The sequence below is a fragment of the Balaenoptera borealis genome, assembly GCF_965194805.1.
Source record: "Balaenoptera borealis genome assembly, chromosome: 12".
In the NCBI taxonomy this organism is placed as follows: Eukaryota; Metazoa; Chordata; class Mammalia; order Artiodactyla; family Balaenopteridae; genus Balaenoptera; species Balaenoptera borealis.
Genome location: NC_138869.1, coordinates 55,740,589 through 55,760,566, shown reverse-complemented (window position 1 = coordinate 55,760,566; position 19,978 = coordinate 55,740,589). Strand labels below are relative to the sequence as shown.

Below are 19,978 nucleotides of genomic sequence, written 5' to 3'. Positions count from 1 at the left end.
GATTCAATCCAGATTCTATGTCCCTCAAATTTCTTTTACACAGCAGTGGCTTTTTTCATAACTATAATTTTTTAAAGAGATGGGATCAGTTATTCTGCCTAATGTTCCACCTTCTGGATTCGTTTGGTTACTTTTCATGGTATCATTGAGTTTGCTCTTCTATCCCCTGTATTTCTTTATAAATTGTGTGTTAGATGCAAAGAATTGACAGATTCAAGTTAAACATTTTTGCCTGGAATAGATCATAGATGATGATATTGTATACTTCATATGACATCCCATCAGATTGATGCACAGGGTGGCCTTTTAGAAATGTATCGATAAATTGTATCATGTCACCGTTGCTTAAATGCCACTTATAGCTTCCTTTCCATTTATTCTACAATACAAATTCTTTAACTTGGCTTACAAGGTTCTGAACGATTTGATGCCTGTTTACTCTTCCAACTTTATTTCATCCCATTCTCTACTTGTTTTTTAAGTTTTTGCCACACTGTTTGCTTCCACTCCCTGAACATGGGAAGTGCTTGCCTCCTAGGGCTGTTGCTCCTTGGTCTGGGAGGCTCTCCCCAGCCACTACTCTCCTGGCCACTCTTCCCTTCTCCTAATGTCAAGCATCTTCTCAAACTGCAGGTCTCTTAAAGTTCACCTCCTCAGAAAAGCCTTCTCTAATTATTTAATAATTATTATTGTTTAAACTAGGTTCTTTCGAGGGACCCTCATACCCTACATGCCAAGCACCCTTTTTGTACCAAGATACTTTTTTGGTCCACCTTAATATCTGTGTCCTTACCTGACATTAAGCTGCACAATAGCCAGGACCTTGCCTACTCGGCTCACTGTGCACACAGTATTCATACACAGCAGCCCGCTGAATGAATTACCATAGGTCACAATAACCCTGAGGCTGCCAGGTCTTGGACAGGTGGCTGCAAACTCGCGCACGTGGCAGTAACAGGAGTCCTTCCCCGGGAAATTGTTAGAGCGGAGGAAGAGTTATCTTTACGTGAAAGCACTCTGCCCACCTGCCGAGGAAGTACGGAGGAATGAGAAAATTCCGCCTGTGGAGAAAGCCGGCGCCGTAAGTCTGGGCGCAGGCAGAGTGGGGGCCCAGGTGACCAGCGCCGGCGCCCGGACTCCCTCACGTGACCGCAGGCGGCGCGCCGACTGCGCCTGCGCGAGAGCTCCCGGAAGTGGCCGGATCTGAAACGCAGGCTGAGCGGACCTCTGTCAGCCAGTCAGTCCGCTTGTCCGGTACCCCGCGCGCCTCGGCCTTCGTCGCCGTCCCGCGGTCCCTTTGGCCCGAAGGGCGGCCGAGGCGCTCGCCATGGCGACGTTCGTCTCAGTGCAGCTGAAGAAGACCTCGGAGGTGGACCTGGCCAAGCCGCTGGTGAAGTTCATCCAGCAGACGTACCCGAGCGGCGGGGAGGAGCAGGCCCAGTACTGCCGCGCGGCGGAGGAGCTCAGCAAGCTGCGCCGCGCCGCGCTCGGCCGCCCTTTGGACAAGCACGAGGGCGCGCTCGAGACGCTGCTGAGGTGGGCCTGGGGCCGGGCGGGGGGAGGCCGTCGGCGGCCTGCAGCTCCCCTTGCTTCCTCCGCTCTTCCTGCCTCCCTACTTCACACCCACGGCCCGGGCCGGCCGCCCTGCCCCTGCTTGGCCGGGAGCGTAGGTGTGGTCTGCATTCCTTCCTGCTGAGCAGGAGCGGCCTTGAAGGCCCCGGGGACCCGACCCGCTTCCCCTAGCTGCCCGCCCTAGCCCTTGGTCCACCGAGGCTCGGTCGGTCGGCCACCTGGGAGGGACGGTCTGCCACGTACTGCTCTCTCGTGCCACATTTACCCAGAACTGGTTTTCTTCACTTTTTGGTGGGGGGAGGGGGTCTCTTAGACTCCTCCTTTCCCCCGTTTTTGCATCACTGCAAAACTTTCTTGGCCAGGTTTGGATTTCGTAATCGTAGTTGCTTGAGGGAAGTGGCAGAATTGGAACACGGAACCCATGTTTATTACTTACTACACTGTCCACTTCGGAATGAGCCATCTTTCTAGGTTCATCGTAACCGAACGACAAATGGAGAACTCCATAGGTTAGGAGCTGCCATTGTTTGAAATTAAACTTGAGTGACATTAACGTTCAAGACAGGTTGCTTTTAATCAGTTTGTTCACAAACAGGTATGCAGATATTGGAGTAAATTTGTTATCTTAGCAAATGTTTATTGAGATCAGGCTGTATTTAAGGAGAGTTCCTTTTGTAGTTCTTTCTAGTTAGGATGGCAGAACATTTTTATAGCACTTTGTAGTTAAAAAAATTTCTTTCGCCCATCTTGTTAATGATCTGATTTCCTATGTGTAACATATTCTCCTTGTTTCACAGAAAAAACACAGCTGTATTAGGATGCAAGTAGGAGCAGCTCAGGTTAAACTAGCTTAGTAACTGAAAAGTCAAGGAATATTGCTTCCTTATCTTTAGGCATTCCAGGAGATCATCCTGACTCCATGATGATTACCTCTTAGGAGAGCTTTGTTTCTCTATTGGGAGAGATGGCCACTGGCTCTCCTGTAATTACAGTGGTCTTAACACTCAGGATCTTGGCACTCCTGTAATTACAGTGGTCTTAACACTCAGGATCTTAGGTAAGAGTGCTTTTCTCCTACACCCTGGTGAAAGTCCATGGAGGCCTCTGATTGGGTTGGCTTGTGCCCATGTATGATGGTGGGAAATGGCCTAATTTAATTGCCCGTGTCTGAGTCACTTTGCTGGTTTAATTTCTCCATGCATCATGGATTCAAACTTTTCTTTAAAAATTAATTTATTTATTTATGGCTGTGTTGGGTCTTCGTTTTCTGTGCGAGGGCTTTCTCTAGTTGTGGCAAGTGGGGGCCACTCTTCATCGCGGTGCATGGGCCTCTCATTATCGCAGCCTCTCTTGTTGCAGAGCACAGGCTCCAGACGCGCAGGCTCAGTAATTGTGGCTCATGGGCCTAGTTGCTCCGCAGCATGTGGGATCTTCCCAGACCAGGGCTCGAACCCATGTCCCCTGCATTGGCAGGCAGATTCTCAACCACTGCGCCCCCAGGGAAGCCCAGCATGGATTAAAGTAATATTAGTATGGACTGGGGAAGAGCTGGTTCTCCAGAAGGAGGATACTGAATAGATCGCTTAGAGAGATGATGGCCCCTTGGTGTCAGTTTTGAAGATAGGATTGTTGAGTTGCAAAGATCACTAGCTTGATACTTAGTACAAGCTTTTTAAAAAGTAAGGGCTTCCCTAGTGGTGCAGTGGTTAAGAATCCGCCTGCCAATGCAGGGGACACGGGTTCGAGCCCTGGTCCGGGAAGATCCCACATGCCACGGAGCAACTAAGCCCGTGCGCCACAACTACAGAGCCTGTGCTCTAGAGCCCATGAGCCACAACTACTGAGCCTGCGTGCCACAACTACTGAAGCACATGTGCCTAGAGCCCATCCTCCGCAGCAAGAGAAACCACTGCAATAAGAAGCCCGCACACTGGAGCAAAGAGTAGCCCCCACTCGCCGCAACTAGAGAAAGCCCACGTGCAGCAACAAAGACCCAACGCAGCCAAAAATAAATAAAATTTTTAAAAAAAGAAACAAATATGAAAAAAAATTTTAACCTATGAATACTTAGCCATTCTTTAGAGTTAACATACTTAAAAATAATCTCCAATACAATTCTTATGTAGACATGAGTAGCATTCAGTGATGATTTTTCATTAGTAGTATTGAAGAAGCATGGGTTGTGGTATAGTGTACACATGAATACATTAGGTTTGGTCTCAGCCCTTAAGGAGTGTGTAGTCTTCAGAGACTAGAAGATGAGAGAATAGTGAGTAGTGGTTCTGTGAAGTTTAAAACTTCATTTGTTCATTCCTTTAGTCTTTTCCAAGGTGTAAATGTGAGAACTGTTCCTAGGTTCTAGGGCTGTTGAGGAGATAGTCTCTTTGAAACTGTGTTTCTTTAGTCATATGTATTATCCTCATATTAGCACATTCGTTCAACAACTACGCTTTTTTCACTTCTTGCTGTTCTAGGAGAGTTAGGGTAAACTAATAGATATTAGTATAGTCTATTAAATGGAGGTGTGTACAAAAGTACCTTTGGTATACATGATGTAAAAGTCAAACAATTGTGGGGTGTTCATCCAATCAAGCAGATTATCTTACTTTTAATATATTGTGATAATTATGTAAACTGAACATCAATTTACGTATTTTAAACTTAATGAACTTTTAAATAAAATTTTAAAAAAAGAGGGTTTAATCTAATTCGTAAAGAATAGAAGCTAGCTTGGTAAGTACTGATACACAGCTCTACATATAGGTACAGTGACTTGCCTTTTTATTGTTACTAACTTCTAGATGACCTATTAAAATTTCCTAAAATATACATTTATGAGTTATAATATTAAGAGTGAATGTCATCCTTTGTAAAGTGACTTTAACTACAAATTGATTAGGAGAGCCTTGGTAAATAGTGAATTTTACACTAGGTGATCAGATGGGAACCCTGCTGGGTTTTTTGGGGGGGAGGGGGAAGCTCCAGATACCAGCTTCCATGTCTTTTGTTGTGATTAGTTTCTTTAGAGAGAAAGTTTCCAGTCTCCTTCCATGAAAAAGCCTGGTTGTCAGCTTTCTGAAATTTGGTCAGGGGGAATGGAAGTTGAGGATCTCAACAGTCATGTATGCAGTTTTTTATATTATCTGTTTTAGTGTTATATTATTTATGTTGCTGTGTTGGGGGTGAAGTCATCTGTGTGTGGTAGATCTCAAATTATCAGTGAGTTAAATTATGATTTTAGGGCTTCCCTCGTGGCTCAGTGGTTAAGAATCCGCCTGCCAGTGCAGGGGACATGGGTTCGATCCCCGGTCTGGGAAGATCCCACATGCTGTGGAGCAACTAAGCCCATGCGCCACAACTACTGAGCCCGCACACCGCAACTGGTGAACCCCATGTGCTCTAGGGCCCACGTGCCTCAATTACTGAGCCCACGTGCTGCAACTACTGAAGCCTGTATGCCTAGAGCCCAGTGCTCCGCAATAAGAGAAACCACTGCAGTGAGAAGCCTGAGCACCACAACGAAGAGTAGCCCCCACTTGTTGCAACTAGAGAAAGCCTGCGTGCAGCAGTGAAGACCCAACGCAGCCAAAAAATAAATTTAAAAAAAAATTATGGTTTTACTCCGTGTGAAAAGTTGGTGGATGGGTAGTTCTGGTAGCCTAGGGCTGGTGTAGTGGTTCTGTGAAGTTCATCAGGCTCAGGCTCTGGCTCCTCCAGTGATCTGCTCTGTAAAACCTAGAGTCCTTGCTCTCAAGGTCCAGATAGCAGTCATACCCAAGTTTTAGGAGGATGGAGGCGGGGAGAAAGGAGGCAGAGGGCTCAGCCTCCAGGATGTTTCCTGGAAACTGCCCCGGAATACCCTGCTCATACATTATTGGCCATTATATATGTCCACATCTAATAGAAGGGTAGGATAGGTAAAGAAATTTTTTTAAAAAAATTTTTATCAGAATATAGTCGCTTTACAGCGTTGTGTTAGTTTCTACTGTACGGCAAAGCGAATCAGCTATACGTATACATATATCCCCTCTTTTTTGGATTTCCTTCCCATTTAGGTCACCACAGAGCATTGAGTAGTTCCCTGTGCTATACAGTAGGTTCTCATTAGTTATCTATTTTATACATAGTATCAATAGTGTATATATGTCAGTCCCCGTCTCCCAATTCATCCCCCTCCCCGTATCCATATGTTTGTTCTCTATGTCTGTGTCTCTATTTCTGCTTTGCAAATAAGATCATCTATACCATTTTTTTAGATTGCACATATATGCGTTAATATACAATATTTGGTTTGCTCTTTCTGACTTACTTCACTCTGTATGACTATCTCTAGGTCCATCCACGTCTCTACAGATGACCCAATTTCGTTCCTTTTTATGGCTGAGTAGTATTCCAGTGTGTGTGTGTGTGTGTGTGTGTGTGTGTGTGTGTGTGTGTGTGTGTGTATATTATACCACATCTTCTTTATCCATTCCTCTGTTGATGGATATTTAGGTTTCTTCCATGTCCTGGCTATTGTAAATAATGCTGCAATGAACATTGGGGTGCATGTGTCTTTGTTTTTTTTAATAAATTCATTTATTTTATTTTTCACTGCGTTGGGTCTTTGTTGCTGTGCTCGGGCTTTCTCTAGTTGCGGCAAGCGGGGCTACTCTTCGTTGCAGTGCATGGGCTTCTCATTGCGGTGGCTTCTCTTGTTGCAGAGCATGGGCTCTAGACGCACGGGCTCAGTAGTTGTGGCACACAGGCTTCAGTAGTTGTGACTTGTGGGCTCTAGAGCATAGGCTCAGTAGTTGTAGTGCATGGGCTTAGTTGCTCCGTGGCATGTGGGGTCTTCCCGGAGCAGGGCTCGAACCTGTGTACCCTGCATTGGCAGGTGGATTCTTAACCACTGTGCCACCAGGGAAGTCCCCGGTATATAGTATTCTTGTTGACATTTTTTAATAGTTTGTAATTTTAGTTTTCTTTAACTCAAGAGTCCTTTATATAGATTTTGTAAAATTTCTAAATAGATTTGTGTGTCACTTTTTTGTGGGTTAATATTTAGTTTGCTGCATTATGGTAGTATCTTTTTCATTTGTAAAATAAAGTTGATGGAATTAGTTTCATAATTTCTGAAATTTTATCCCAGCACTAGTGTTTTACAGATCAAGAAAGAAAATATTGCTGCTCCGTTTTACTTCTCAAGCTGTTGCTTACATTCTGATTGTTGCTTAAGATATTGAGATAATATTAGCCCTAATGACGTTGCTACAATTTGTTAATAAAATAGTGTGGGGAATATAAAGATATATAATACCTGACCCTTGGTCTCAAGGAGTATCTGTAGTAGCTAGACCTTAAACTGGCTCAGTAATTTTATTCTGCGTAAATGAATGAACTTGAAAATTTAAAGGAAATTTTAAAATCTCTGCTTTTCTGTGTTCTGACTTTTCTAATATGTTTAATAAATAAAATAGCTTGTCAGGACTTTCTTCATTCTTTGTAACCCTAGAGAGAATCTTCTCTCAGAATCTTCTGCACACAGGAGGTTTAAGCCACGCAGCTAGCTTTGTGGTAGAGTTAGACTAAGATCTTGACCTCTTGACTCCCTGATTATTTACTTTCTGCCATAATCTGCTGCAGTAGTGCTTCATTAGTGATTCTTCATGAGGTACATTGGGCAAAGAAAGAAGTGTGAAAATAAGGTTCAGGAGGCATCTGTTGACTGTGATCAGTATCTGGCCCAGCTCTCTTGTTTCTGTCTCTGGTTGGTGGGCTGGGAGTTGCCCAGCCCTCAGTACTGGCTGGAGCTGGATGGGTTACGTGAATTTGCGTTGCAGTATCACTTTGCCTAACGTGGATTGGTTGTTCTCCGTCTTCACACCTTCCCCCTAAAAAAAACTTTAAAACTAGAATTTCTAATGGGAATTTGTCCTGTACCTATCATTGGTATATTAAAAGAAATATATTCATTTCCTTTTTATTTCCCCGTGAGATTTTAAACGTTGAGTTCTTAGATATGTGCTCTAAAGTGGTTGAGTTTTATGAAATACTGGAGAACATGTAAAATACTTATGAATAGTTGTAAAATAAGAATCTGTAGCTACCATTTTTCCAACATGTGCAGTGTGTCCAGGCAGTATTTTAAGCTTTGAGTATATATTGTATTATTTGTCCTTCATGCTTAAATTAAATGAGGTTTTGCCCTCACTTTAGGAAGGGTTTAGAGAGGTTGAGTAACTTGCATGCAGTCACACAGCTAAGAGTTAGTGGAGTTGGGATTCAAACTCAGGGTTGTCTGACTTACCTTTTTATGTTTAGGATTTTATAGTTAATTAATTTTTTTTTTTTTTTTACTTATTTTTAAAATAAAATCTTTAACGGTACAGATTCTTCTTTTTTTTTTTTTGCTACACCAGTACTCTGGTGTAGCATACTGGCTTTCCCTCTCCCCACTTGTGGAAAACTTGCAGCCTAGGTCTAATTTTTTTTTTTTTTTAATGAAATCATTTGGGCTACCTCAGTAATTCTTTTTTTTTTTAATTTTTATTTATTTATTGATTGATTTATGGCTGTGTTGGGTCTTCATTTCTGTGCAAGGGCTTTCTCCAGTTGCGGCAAGTGGGGGCCACTCTTCATCGCGGTGCGCGGGCCTCTCACCATCGCGGCCTCTCTTGTTGCAGAGCATAGGCTCCAGACGCGCAGGCTCAGTAATTGTGGCTCATGGGCCTAGCCGCTCCGCAGCATGTGGGATCCTCCCAGACCAGGGCTCGAACCCGTGTACCCTGCATTGGCAGGCAGACTCTCAACCACTGCGCCACCAGGGAAGCCCCTAGGTCTAATTTGTTAGAGGTATACGCTGGGATAGAATCTGCTGATTGAGTAAAGCATATTTAAATGATAAAGAGAGGGGTGTGGTAGATTCTCTTGTTCTGCTCTTGTTCCCTCTCTAGAGAGCTTTGATAGCTGAGAATTAGGCTGAACTATGAGGGGTCGTATGTGGTGGAATTATATTGAAAGAATAGCTTACTGTACTTGGTACTGTAGGAACAGCATTTTCCCTGTGGTACCTGCAGTTAGCAATGGCTATTTTCTTTTGAAAAGCATTAGTTGGTCTCTTTGTTGGAGTTTACTCCATATTATGAAGTCAGATATTATTGATTTCCAATGATTGTTGTACAGTACTTATATTTCATTTTTTCATACTTATATTTCATATTATATAACCTGTCTTAAGACAGCTATTTTACTTTGAAGATTCCATTGCGTATCTTCTAGTCATTTAAATGTAGGATATACATGCACTGCTACCCCACATAAGTTTTGAGAGTTGACCCCAAAAGCTTTGGAATAAATAGGGTAGGTATAAAATTTTAGTACATTCTATTTAGCGTTTCTTTTTTGCCTGATTCACTTGCAGAGCAAGTAGCTTCATCTCCTCCTACTTCCTTCCTTGCTGTCTGTAGAGCAGAGGTCAGCAAACTAAGGCCTGCCCAGCTGCCTGTTTTCATATGGTCCAGGGCACCACTCTAGCGTTGTGAGCCTTGGAGAGCTAGCTGGGGTGCTCCCCTCTGCCCCATCCTCCCCTTTATTCCAAGTGTTTGTCTCTCTGGCCAATAGCCATGCCTCACTGCTGCCAGGGCTTGCTCAAGTGCCCTACACGCTGGGTTTTCTGCTTGGCAGTGGCTTGGCAGTGAATGGTGTAATCTCACACCGGGACTTGGTGACGCAGCAAATTGCCCTCTCTCCTGCCAGCTGTACCAACCGCCCAAGTTGAGATGGCTGGACTCTCTGGCAGGAGAGAAGGGCGTGCCGATATTTGAGTGTCACTGGGGCAGAGAGTGAAACGGACTGTATTAGCCACTACTCACCTCCCTCCCCTGGGCTTCTTGCCACCAGACTGGATCCTCTTCCCTCGGAGAACGTCTCCAGCTAATGGCAATTAGGTAACTGTGTACTTAGTGTACCCACCATCTGAGATGGCCCAACCCAGGTAAAAAGCGCACAGGGCAGGGCAGGAGTTTTTTCTCTTGTTATAACAAGTACCTACATTTTATCCTTAATTTTGCCTTTTTTTTGGCAAAGCCTAGAATAGCCCTCTTCAGAAAAAGTGTGCCAGTCCCTGCTCTATAGCCCTGTCGGCCTCCTTGCACATTGTTGCCTCAGGGTCTTGGTACTTGCTAGTCTCTCCTTATGGTCACGTTTTTTGGTAGCTCCTGTTTATTCCCCAAACAGAGAATCTCAGGTGTTACTTTTCAGAGATTATAAAAAGTTGCTTTTTAAAAACTTTGTATTTTACTGATTCATTTGTTTGGAGCTAGCAATGAAACTGAGCAAATAGACCCAGTTTCTGTTACAATCCTTTGAGAGAAAAGACATTAAACAAAGTCCCGCAAATAAATATATTACCAACTGTGGTAAGTTCTGTGAAGGAAAAATTCAGGGGCCTAAGATTATAAATGGAGAGGGGAACTAATTTAGAAAAGGAGTGAGATTGAGTGGCTCTATCATTTCTGCCACCACCGTGGATCATCTGTTTACTGGATTACTGCAGTAGCTTCCTGACTTGTCTCTACTTCTGCCCTGGCACACCTGCGAGTCAGTTTTCTACATAGCAGCCAGGGTGACTCTGTGAAAATGGATTAGCTCGTGTTACTCTTGTCCAAACCCTCTGGATGGTTCCTCCTCTTATTCTGTAGTAGAAGCCAAAAGTCTTACAAGTTGTACTCAAGGCATCATTACTTCCTTGATTTAATCTCCCACTATTTTCTCCAGTGCTCGCTCTCTGGCCATATGCCTCCTTATCATGGCAGAGATCTTTTCAGGCATACTCTGGTCTCAGCTTTTTGGCACTTGCTCTTCCCTTGACTGGTAATGCTTTTCCCTCACATCCCATCACTTCCTTCATGCCCTCTCTATTATTCATGATTGTTTAAAAAAAATTATTTTATTTATTTACTTTTGGCTGCCTTGGGTCTTCGTTGCTGTGCATGGGCTTTCTCCAGTTGTGGTGAGCGGGGGCTACTCTTCGTTGCGGTGCGCGGGCTTCTCATTGTGGTGGCTTGTCTTGTTGCGGAGCATGGGCTCTAGGCGCACGGGCTTCAGTAGTTGTGGCACATGGGCTCAGTAGTTGTGGCTCGTGGGCTCTAGAGTGCAGGCTCAGTAGTTGTGACACATGGGCTTAGGCTCCGCGGCATGTGGGATCTTCCCGGACCAAGGCTTGAACCCGTGTCCCCTGCATTGGCAGGTGGATTCTTAACCACTGCGCCACCAGGGAAGCCCCCATGATGTTTTAAAATTTTTTATTTTTTACTTTTATGTAGTCAAATGACCATGTTATCTGAAAAAACTACAGCCTTCTCACCTCACCCCATACACATAACCTTACCTCTCTCACTTCTTTAAGTGCCATTGCACTTAGCACTATCTACTTTACTACATTTTTACTTTATCTTGTTTTGTCTGCCCCTCAAAAAGTAAGCTTTACAAGGGTGCAAATTTTTAAATGCTTATGTTCTGCTGAATTCCTATGTCCTAGAACTGTGTTTGGTGCATAGTAAACCTGTAGTTTATGTTTGTTGAATGAGTGAATGAATGAGGACAAGAAAAATGGGAAATTGTGATGGGAAAATTTCCAGTTATGGGGGAAAAAAATGGGTGAAGGCCCTTAGCCAGGAGAGAGCATAGAATTTTAGTGCATAGAATGTGTAGTGAATATTCTGAGTTGAGGCTGGAGAGTTGAATGATGAATTATGTCAAAAGTTTTGGATGTAATTATAAGTATAATGGGAATCCAAGAATACTCTCGTACATAACCAGAGTACAGCTTTCAAAATAAGGAAATTAACATTGATTGAATATTACCATTTAATCTACAAAACTCATTCAGATTTTGCTGATTTTCCCAGTAATGTTGTTTACAGGTCCAGGATCTAATCCCAGATCTTGCATTGCATTTAATTGCCTTTTTAGTCTCCTTCAATCTGGAATAGTTCCTCAGTTTTTCCTTGTCGTTCACGATGTTGGCATTTTTGAAGAGTACAGGCTACTTACTTTGTAGAATGTCCCTTAATAAGGGCTTGCGTCATGTTTTCTTGTGTTTTATGCATTTTGGGGCTCTAGTACCACCCCAGTGATTCTGTGGTCTTTTTAGTGCGTATTAGGAAAAACACGAGGTTGATTTGTCCCATCGCTGATAACGTTTAACTTTTATCACTTTGTTAAGATGCTGTCTGCCAGATTTTTTGGCCTTACAATTAATAAGTTATACTAATTAGTATTTTGTGGGGAGGTACTTTGAGACTTTGTAATATCCTGTTTCCATCAAACTTTCGTGTTTTAGCTTCCATTAATGATTTTATCTGAATCAGGTATTATATTATGAAAGATGCCAAATGGTGACTTTTCTCACTTCATCGTTTCTTCTAGATTTATTAGTTGGCATTGTACAGTAGGGTAGAGCTTTCCCTATTCACCTGTTTGTTTTGTTTACTTTAGAATGGTGTTCTTATTTTCCTCAATGGGTTATGATTTGTTACTTATTTGAATTATTCTGGACTTGGCTAGTAGGAACTGCTTAAAGCTAGTTCCTGTGTTCTTCTGACATATCCTCATCATTTTTTGAGTCCTTAACTTCCTAGCATAGCTAGTTGTTTTAGGCTTGGCGCTTGAATTTTCTCAGTTGCAGCCATGGAGCCAGCAGTTTCTCTAAGGACTGGCTCTGTTTAATGCATAGTATTATTTATCTGGCCTCTAGGTGTGCTTATTGCTACTTAGGTATTGTTGCTTCTAGGACCTCTCAGCATATACACTTAGGAAATACACACACACACATTTATACCTCTTTTTGTATCTGTATTACATTGTATTAAAAAATGAGTTCACATTGTTACCTCCAGTTCCAATCCAAAGCCAGCGTTTCTTCTAGCTGTCCACCTTCCCGTGTTTGTAACTCCTTTCTCTGGTAGTAAGAAGCCTGACTCCCATTATCTTCATTGTATTTGCCTAATTGATCAATTCTTCCTCTGTGTAACCAAAACTGTGGCCATGGCAGACCCAAACTTGATCTCTGACATGTTGCTCCCACCCCTCTGGAAAACTTGGCCTCAGAAATAACAATTGCAAAGAACCGTGGTGATGGGGGTGCGGGAGCAGGGAGGTGATAAGGGAAGGAAGAAAGATTACAGGCCAGTTAGAAAGCTTGGCCTTGGACACCCCCCCAACCCACTGGCTAGCTCAGAGGTCAGCCTGATAGGGGAAGACTGCCTCATGTTTGATAATCATTCTGGCTGCTGTGTGGAGAACACATTGAAGAGAATGAGAGAGGAGAAGAGGAGACAGGGCGATTGGCTAGGGAACTTTTGGATTAGTTTACTTTCAAGGGAGAGTGGAAGTGTTGACTGTGTAGCAGTGGTGATGGACAGGAGAGGACATACCCAAATCATATGGGAAAGTTGGTAAACCTGTTTTTAATTAGTAGTTTACCAGAGGTGTTAATCTGCCCAATGGATATAAAGTTATCTTAATAAGAAATAGTAATTTTTTTTTAAACTCATTTGCGGTTTTCTTTTTTTAATTAATTAGTTAATTTATTTATTTCTGGCTGTGTTGGGTCTTCGTTTCTGCGCGAGGGCTTTCTCTAGTTGCGGCAAGCGGGGGCCGCTCTTCATCGCGGCGCGCGGGCCTCTCACTGTCACGGCCTCTCTTGTTGCAGAGCACAGGCTCCAGACGCGCAGGCTCAGTAGTTGTGGCTCACGGGCCTAGTTGCTCCGCGGCATGTGGGATCTTCCCAGACCAGGGCCCGAACCCGTGTCCCCTGCATTAGCCGGCAGACTCTCAACCACTGCGCCACCAGGGAAGCCCCAGAAATAGTATTTTAAGATATACATTGGTTACGTAGGCAGGTATTAGTTTGCTTTTAGCCAATAATAGTTGATAAGTATTTTTCTTTGGTGGTAAGAGTTTTTTGTTGACAGTTTTTTCATTGCATGCATTTTAGATACAGGTTTACACATTAAAAGACTGCGTGGAACTTCCCTGGTGGCGCAGTGGATAAGGTGCTGCGCTCCCAATGCAGGGGGCCTGGGTTCGATCCCTGGTCAGGGAACTAGATCCCACATGCATGCCGCAACTAAGACCCGGTGCAACCAAATAAATAAATTAAAAAAAAAAAAAAAGACTACGTTAATTAACTTTAAAATGGCTGATTGAAATCTGATTTGTGGGCCATTCAAAGTTAGCACGCATAATTTTAGTATACTCCAGTTGTATTTACATAAATGTGTGTAATATTTAGCTTTGGTAATTTTAAATTTTGACCGGTTTTTATATTTAATTAATTAATTAATTATTTTTTATGGTTCTTTTTTTTCTTTCTGTTTTATTGAGATATAATTGGCACATAGCACTGTATAAGTTTGTGTACAGCATAATGATTTGACTTATATGCATCATGAAATGATGACCACAATAAGTTTAGTTAGTGAGTATTCATCATCTCATATGGATACAATATTAAAGAAATAGAAAAAAAATTTCTTTTCCTTGTGATGAGAACTCTTAGGATTTACTGTCTTAACTTTCATATAGAATGCACAGCAGTGTTCATTATATTTATCATGTTGTACTTGACAATCCCTAGTACTTACTTATCTTGTAACTGGAAGTTTGTACCTTTTGACTGCTTTCATCCAGTTCCCAGTCCCCTCAGCCCCCCACCTCTGGTAACCACACATCTGATCTCTGTTTCTATGTTTTGTTTGTTTGTTTGTTTTTGGAATATAATTGACCTACAACACTATGTTAGTTTCTGTCACACAACATAGTGATTTGATATTTTGGTACATTTCAAAATAATCACCACAAGTCTAGATGCCATCTATCACCATACAAAGATATTACATAATTATTGACCATATTCCCCACATTGTACATTCCATATTCGTAACTCATTTATTTTGCAACAGGACATTTATACCTCTTAATCTCCTATGCAGTAAGGAAAAGACAGCCTCTTCAATAAATGGTGTTGGGAAAACTGGACTACTTTCTCACACCATGCACAAAAATAAATTCAAAATGGATTAAAGACTTTTAAGTGTAAGACTTGAAACCATAAAACTTCTACAAGAAGACATAGTACGCTGTTTGACATGAGTCTTCGTAATATTTTTTTGAATATGTCTCCTCAGTCAAGGGAAACAAAAACAAAAATAAACAAATATGCTCTGTTTTTTAGATACTATGATCAGATCTGTTCCATTGAACCCAAATTCCCATTTTCTGAAAACCAGGTAAGTCATTAATTTTAATTTGTTTTTAAAGTTATATGATAATGGTAAATCACTCATTTCCTCCTTCCCATGGTATTTTATTAAAATAAATGGTGCCTCTTCACTATCTCTAGGTTTTTATGAGACTTTTAAAATACAAATTAGAAACTTTTAAGCCCATTGTAAAGAGTATCTTGGAAATTCTATTCATGCCATTCCTCAGTCACTTCTGGGCTCATTTAGTGCATTGGACTGCATTTTTTTTCTTGTAGTTTTTAATCAATAGGCTCTTTTGACTAATATAATCTGTGGTGCCCTTTCCTTTGGTTTTTACAGAATAAAGAAGGAAACTGTATGATTCAGGAAGTACTAATCTCATTTTATGTGCTTTAAAAATTATTTGCACAAGTTATATTTGCATATGAATTTGCAAATACTATGATTAGATGTTACACTATAAGAATGTCAATCTTACTTTCTCTTAAAGGCTAGATATTGAAAATGCTGATGATTTCTTACAGTTTTATTTGGGAGACTTGTTGAAAGTTTTTAATTTGTGTGGCATTTCTAAATTTTTAAATAGTTTATACAAAATACTTTAAACATTCTTGTACTAAAGTTTTTACAAGTCAAATAATATGGTAAGATTTGCTTTAAAATACTCCAGGAGAAAAAGTATGTGTGTATTGGGGTTGGGGTTGGGAAGTGAGGGTAGATGAACCAAGAAGGGCAAAAGGCTAAAACTGCTGATGGGTGTATGGGAGTTCCTTGTGTTATTCTCTCTAGTTTTGTGTGTACTGAAAATTTCTCTAATCTAGAATTGAAAAATTTTGTATTGGATTGCAATACATAATTTAAAAGAGGCTAAGTTCTTTTTAACCTTCATGTGTGGAATATTTTAGAGTAGAGTGAGATGCAGTTTTTAATTAAGTAAACTTTTTATTCGTGTATAACATACATACATAAAAGTGAACAGTATTATGTGTATAGCTTGAATCTTCAGAAAGTGAATATATGTGTATAACCACCACCCAAATCAAGAAATAAAACATTGTCTCATTTTATCCTAGAAAGGTAACCATTCTGCTACTTTTGTCATCATGGAATAGTTTTAAATTTTATATTCTGGGAAACCTGTAGAGCTTACTTTGTTGCCTTTACTTCTCTTGGCTTATTTGATGATCATTATTAAGTATCTGTTCTGTTCAAGCCATTGTGTGTTTGTAAAGATGAGTAAGATTGTGTTTTCTGAAGAAGACAGTACATATTCAGTTACTGAGGCAGAATGACCATTTGAAATATCCTAGTGCCAGTATCTTACTTTCAAAAAAGAAAATTTTATGGTCCACAAAAAGGAACAGGAATTGGTTGGTTAGAGAAGATAGTATTTTAGATGGGTTGAAGCTTTTGTCCTTTTCTTCACTGTGGATTTTTCTTTGAAAGAGACAATATTTAATGAGATCCAGGAAGGTAACATGAATTTCTTTTCTTTTTTTTCTCTTTTTATCAAGATCTGCTTGACATTTACCTGGAAGGATGCTTTTGATAAAGGTTCACTTTTTGGAGGATCTGTAAAATTGGGTATGTAATTTTTAAATAAAAAATGATAGGAAATTTGTTCTAAATACTTTGTATTGTTTTAGGTTTCTAAAATTGCTCTCCTAACGACTCTTTGTAAATAATAAAAACTTTTATGTTTTCTTTTTAACTTCAACTTTTAATGAAATTTCCGAATATTTGTAGAGAGCCTACACCTTGCCAGGCACTGTCCTAGTTTTAAAAATAAATAAGATAGTTGTACTCAGTCAGGTTGGGAAGGTAGCTATCATTCTGAAATATTGTAGAGAGTATATTAGTCTGTGAACAAACTTACAGGAGCATAGATGGGGAAGTAGTTAATTCTGCCTGTTTGAATGCAAGTGATGTTTAAGTGAGGCCTTGAAGGATGAATTTGGTTTTTCCAGGTAGAAAATAACATTACAGGTAGAATATTATAACTGAAAGTCACAAGGCTTTTTGATCTACCAGCTCATCACGTGAACCTTTCTGTGTGTTAACTTTCTCCTCTGTGAAGTGGGGAATAGTACTGTGAAGTACTGTTTATTTCATTGGGTTCTTCTGTGGATTAAATGAGCGTAAAGTCCTTAGAACAAGGCTCAATAACTATTAGCTACAATCAATAATATGAGTATTATATTACATATGAAATACATATATATAATGTGTATGCATCATAGAATATATACTATATAATATTATATAACAATGTCATATAGTATGTTACTATATGTAGTACATATTGATATAATTATTGTTAAGGCTTGAAACCTTAGGTGAACTGGGGATTATGGAGGGTGGAGACATTGGAGAGTAGATTGTGAAGAGCTCCAAGTGTACTGTGAATTTGTGCTCTTCCCTCTTGTATGTTTATAGCTTATTCCACCCGGGCACTGTGGAAGGGGCTTTACACATATTATCTTACTAAATTCCTTCTCAGCCCAATGAGGAAAGGCACTGTTATCACCAGTTGCACAAACTGGTTTAGAAAGATTAAGTGACTTTCTAAGATCATATGGCAAAGACTTAATGAAGCCAGATATAACTCCAGAAAGCCTAAGTCCAGAGACTAGAGAGAAACAGACCAGTTAGACTAGTGAGAGATGAAAAGATTTGACTAGGTGTAGTGTATGTGGGTCAAGGAAGGGATGGGTTTGAGAGAGGGTTCAGAGATGAAACTGATGGATCTGCTGGCTGGCTGTCAGAAGAAAGAGTACGAGTTGATGTTTGACTCTTAAGGTTTGTAACTTGGTTTGACCTGTGGCTAATTATTCCTTTCAATGGACAGGTTGAGTTTGACTTTTCTGTGTTATATCTGGATAGAAGTTTCTCTTTGGCATTTAGAAATAATATATTTAAAGCTCAAAAGAGGTCGAGATGTAGATTTGGGAACAATTTTCATTAAATGATAATAAATTTATCTCCTCTGTTAGATTGTAGATTGGGAAAAATATGAAAGCCAAGCTAGGGAATACAACGTTCAGGGGAACGAGAAGAAGAGGTTCCTGGGAATGAGGTTGAGAAAAGACTTTCAGATCTCAGAGGAACCAGGGTAAAATAGAGACAATGGGATTGAATGCCGGAAGAGTTTCAGAGATTGTGTCCAGTGGTTCCCAAACCTGGCTGCATATTACAGTTACCTGGGGAAAATGTTAGAAATACAGATTATATCTTTACAGACAAAGATACAGGATGCCAGATGTGATAGGAGGACATTTCAGGGTGGGCCACTGGAATTGATATCTTTGAAAATACCTTCAGGGAACTCTGATGTCGAAATGTCATTGACAGAGTCATTGTGGCGGAGGTCAAGAAATAGAAGGTTGTAGAATTCACTGGATTTGGCAGAGAAAGAAGTGTCACTAGGGGCATGCTGAAGTCAGATTGCGTCACGTCGAGGGGTGGACTGGAAGTGAGGAAGTGCAAGCAGCGTGTGTGGGTTGCTCACTTCAGAAAATATACAGTGAAGAGCTGGGGACAAAGGGAACGTTACGCTGAGAGGGAGGCAAGGTCAAGAAAAGGACTTCTAGTGCTGCTGTGACAAGCAAGTTGTTTGGCTGAGAATAAGGAGCAGGTAGCAGGAGAACCAGGAGACACTTAAGTGAGATAGGTTAAGTTGATGAACTGAGGTCCTAGAGGAATTGGGACACAAAAAATTGAGAGCGTAAGTAAAGCAGGAGGTAGATCATCAAGGCACTTCTAGTAGCAAATATTGGGAATTAAATGTCCATCACTAATGTTTTGGTTAAATAAAACACAGGCTGCCCATTCATTAGAATATTGTGTAATTTAGAATATTAAGAATGATAATGCAAATACATATTTATTGACATGTACATCTGTGTCCATTGAATATCCAATAAAAGGCCTGTTACAGGTGAGAGCTGCTGCTTTGAATTCATGTAACTCGGGGCCCCAGAGCTGGTCTCTTTGGAACACCTTTTGTATAGAAACCAGGGTGATTGCTGCTTCCTGGAGTTGTGCATTCCAGGCACCCTGAATATGATATAGTGTACTATTTGTGAAAAATTGGGTATGTGAACATGTATTATGTACTTATTTGTCAAGATATTCACCAAAAATTAGTGGGTAACTCTGGGAGGATATTGAGTGATTTTTAATTTATTTTCTTTTGTGTGTGTGTGTGTGTTTAAACAATTGTTTGAATTTTAAAACAACTATTTTTATTTATAATCAAGCTGTTGTCATTTTGAAAAGCTTAATGAAAAAGAAGAGCTCAGGTAAAAAAACAAGAATGAAGTTCAATATTAAGCAAACAGAGCTCTTTGAAGAAAGGAGAGTTGAACATTTATTTTAAAAAAACCCTGATTTAAGTTTAGATGTGATAGAAGAAATCATAAAGGAAAAAAGATTTAATTACAAGAAAAAGTTTTCACAAAATCTCTTATACATGAGAAATTGTCAAAATAAAATGACAGACAACAGCCTGGGATGATAATGTTTATAGGAAATATAATAGGCTGGCATATATATCTTGTATATAAAAAGTTTACTTCTATCTGTTGCTTGGAATATATTTCATTCTTCTTTAAGTCCACTGACTCTCTGTCATATATGCTGGATGAGTTGCTTCATATTTAGACTATGACTTTCTTGTATGGCTCTGTGTGCGTGTGTGTGTGTTTTTAGAAGTTTTAATTGCTCCACCACCACACACATTCTGTGCTTTTATGATATTCTCAAGACTTTCCAAACTCTTGGTCTTATTATTTATCTCTCTGGACTCACCTTTTCCTGAGTGACTCTTCTGTTCCCTTTGGCCTCGTCTGTTTTCTTGCTTGAATCTGGACTGTTTGCTATCTAAAGCTGCTGTATAACTATTATCCTTTAGTTTAGAGCCATTGTTTTCTGGATATTGTGTCTTCCTGTTTTGCTGGAATATACTCTTAAGTAACTTTCTCAGAAAAGGTCAAATTTCTGAATCTCTTCTTTGTGGAAATGTCTGTATTTTGCCCTCACATGAATTTGGTTTGAAATTCTGCTTAGGTCAAAAACCTTGGAGTCACTCTTGACATTGTTTCACTTCATTCCCCACATTCAGTGAATTCATCAGCAAATCCTATCAGATTTTCTTT

General features: G+C 40.5%; 1 protein-coding gene and 1 long non-coding RNA gene across 3 annotated transcripts in view; one reads left to right on the top strand and one right to left on the bottom strand.

Moving 5' to 3' along the window:
• LOC309608556 overlaps nucleotides 1-19,978 on the bottom strand; it is a 75,912-nt gene that overhangs the window by 17,854 nt on the left and 38,080 nt on the right. The window lies entirely within an intron of this gene.
• PDCD6IP (programmed cell death 6 interacting protein) overlaps nucleotides 1,179-19,978 on the top strand; it is a 62,849-nt gene continuing 44,049 nt past the window's right edge. For both annotated transcript variants that reach the window (XM_082348455.1, XM_082348454.1), the window contains exons 1-3: nucleotides 1,179-1,536; nucleotides 14,792-14,846; nucleotides 16,337-16,406. In XM_082348455.1, coding sequence (XP_082204581.1) covers nucleotides 1,328-1,536; nucleotides 14,792-14,846; nucleotides 16,337-16,406 — 334 coding nt within the window. In that variant the 5' untranslated portion in view covers nucleotides 1,179-1,327. The remainder of the gene's footprint in view (nucleotides 1,537-14,791; nucleotides 14,847-16,336; nucleotides 16,407-19,978) is intronic.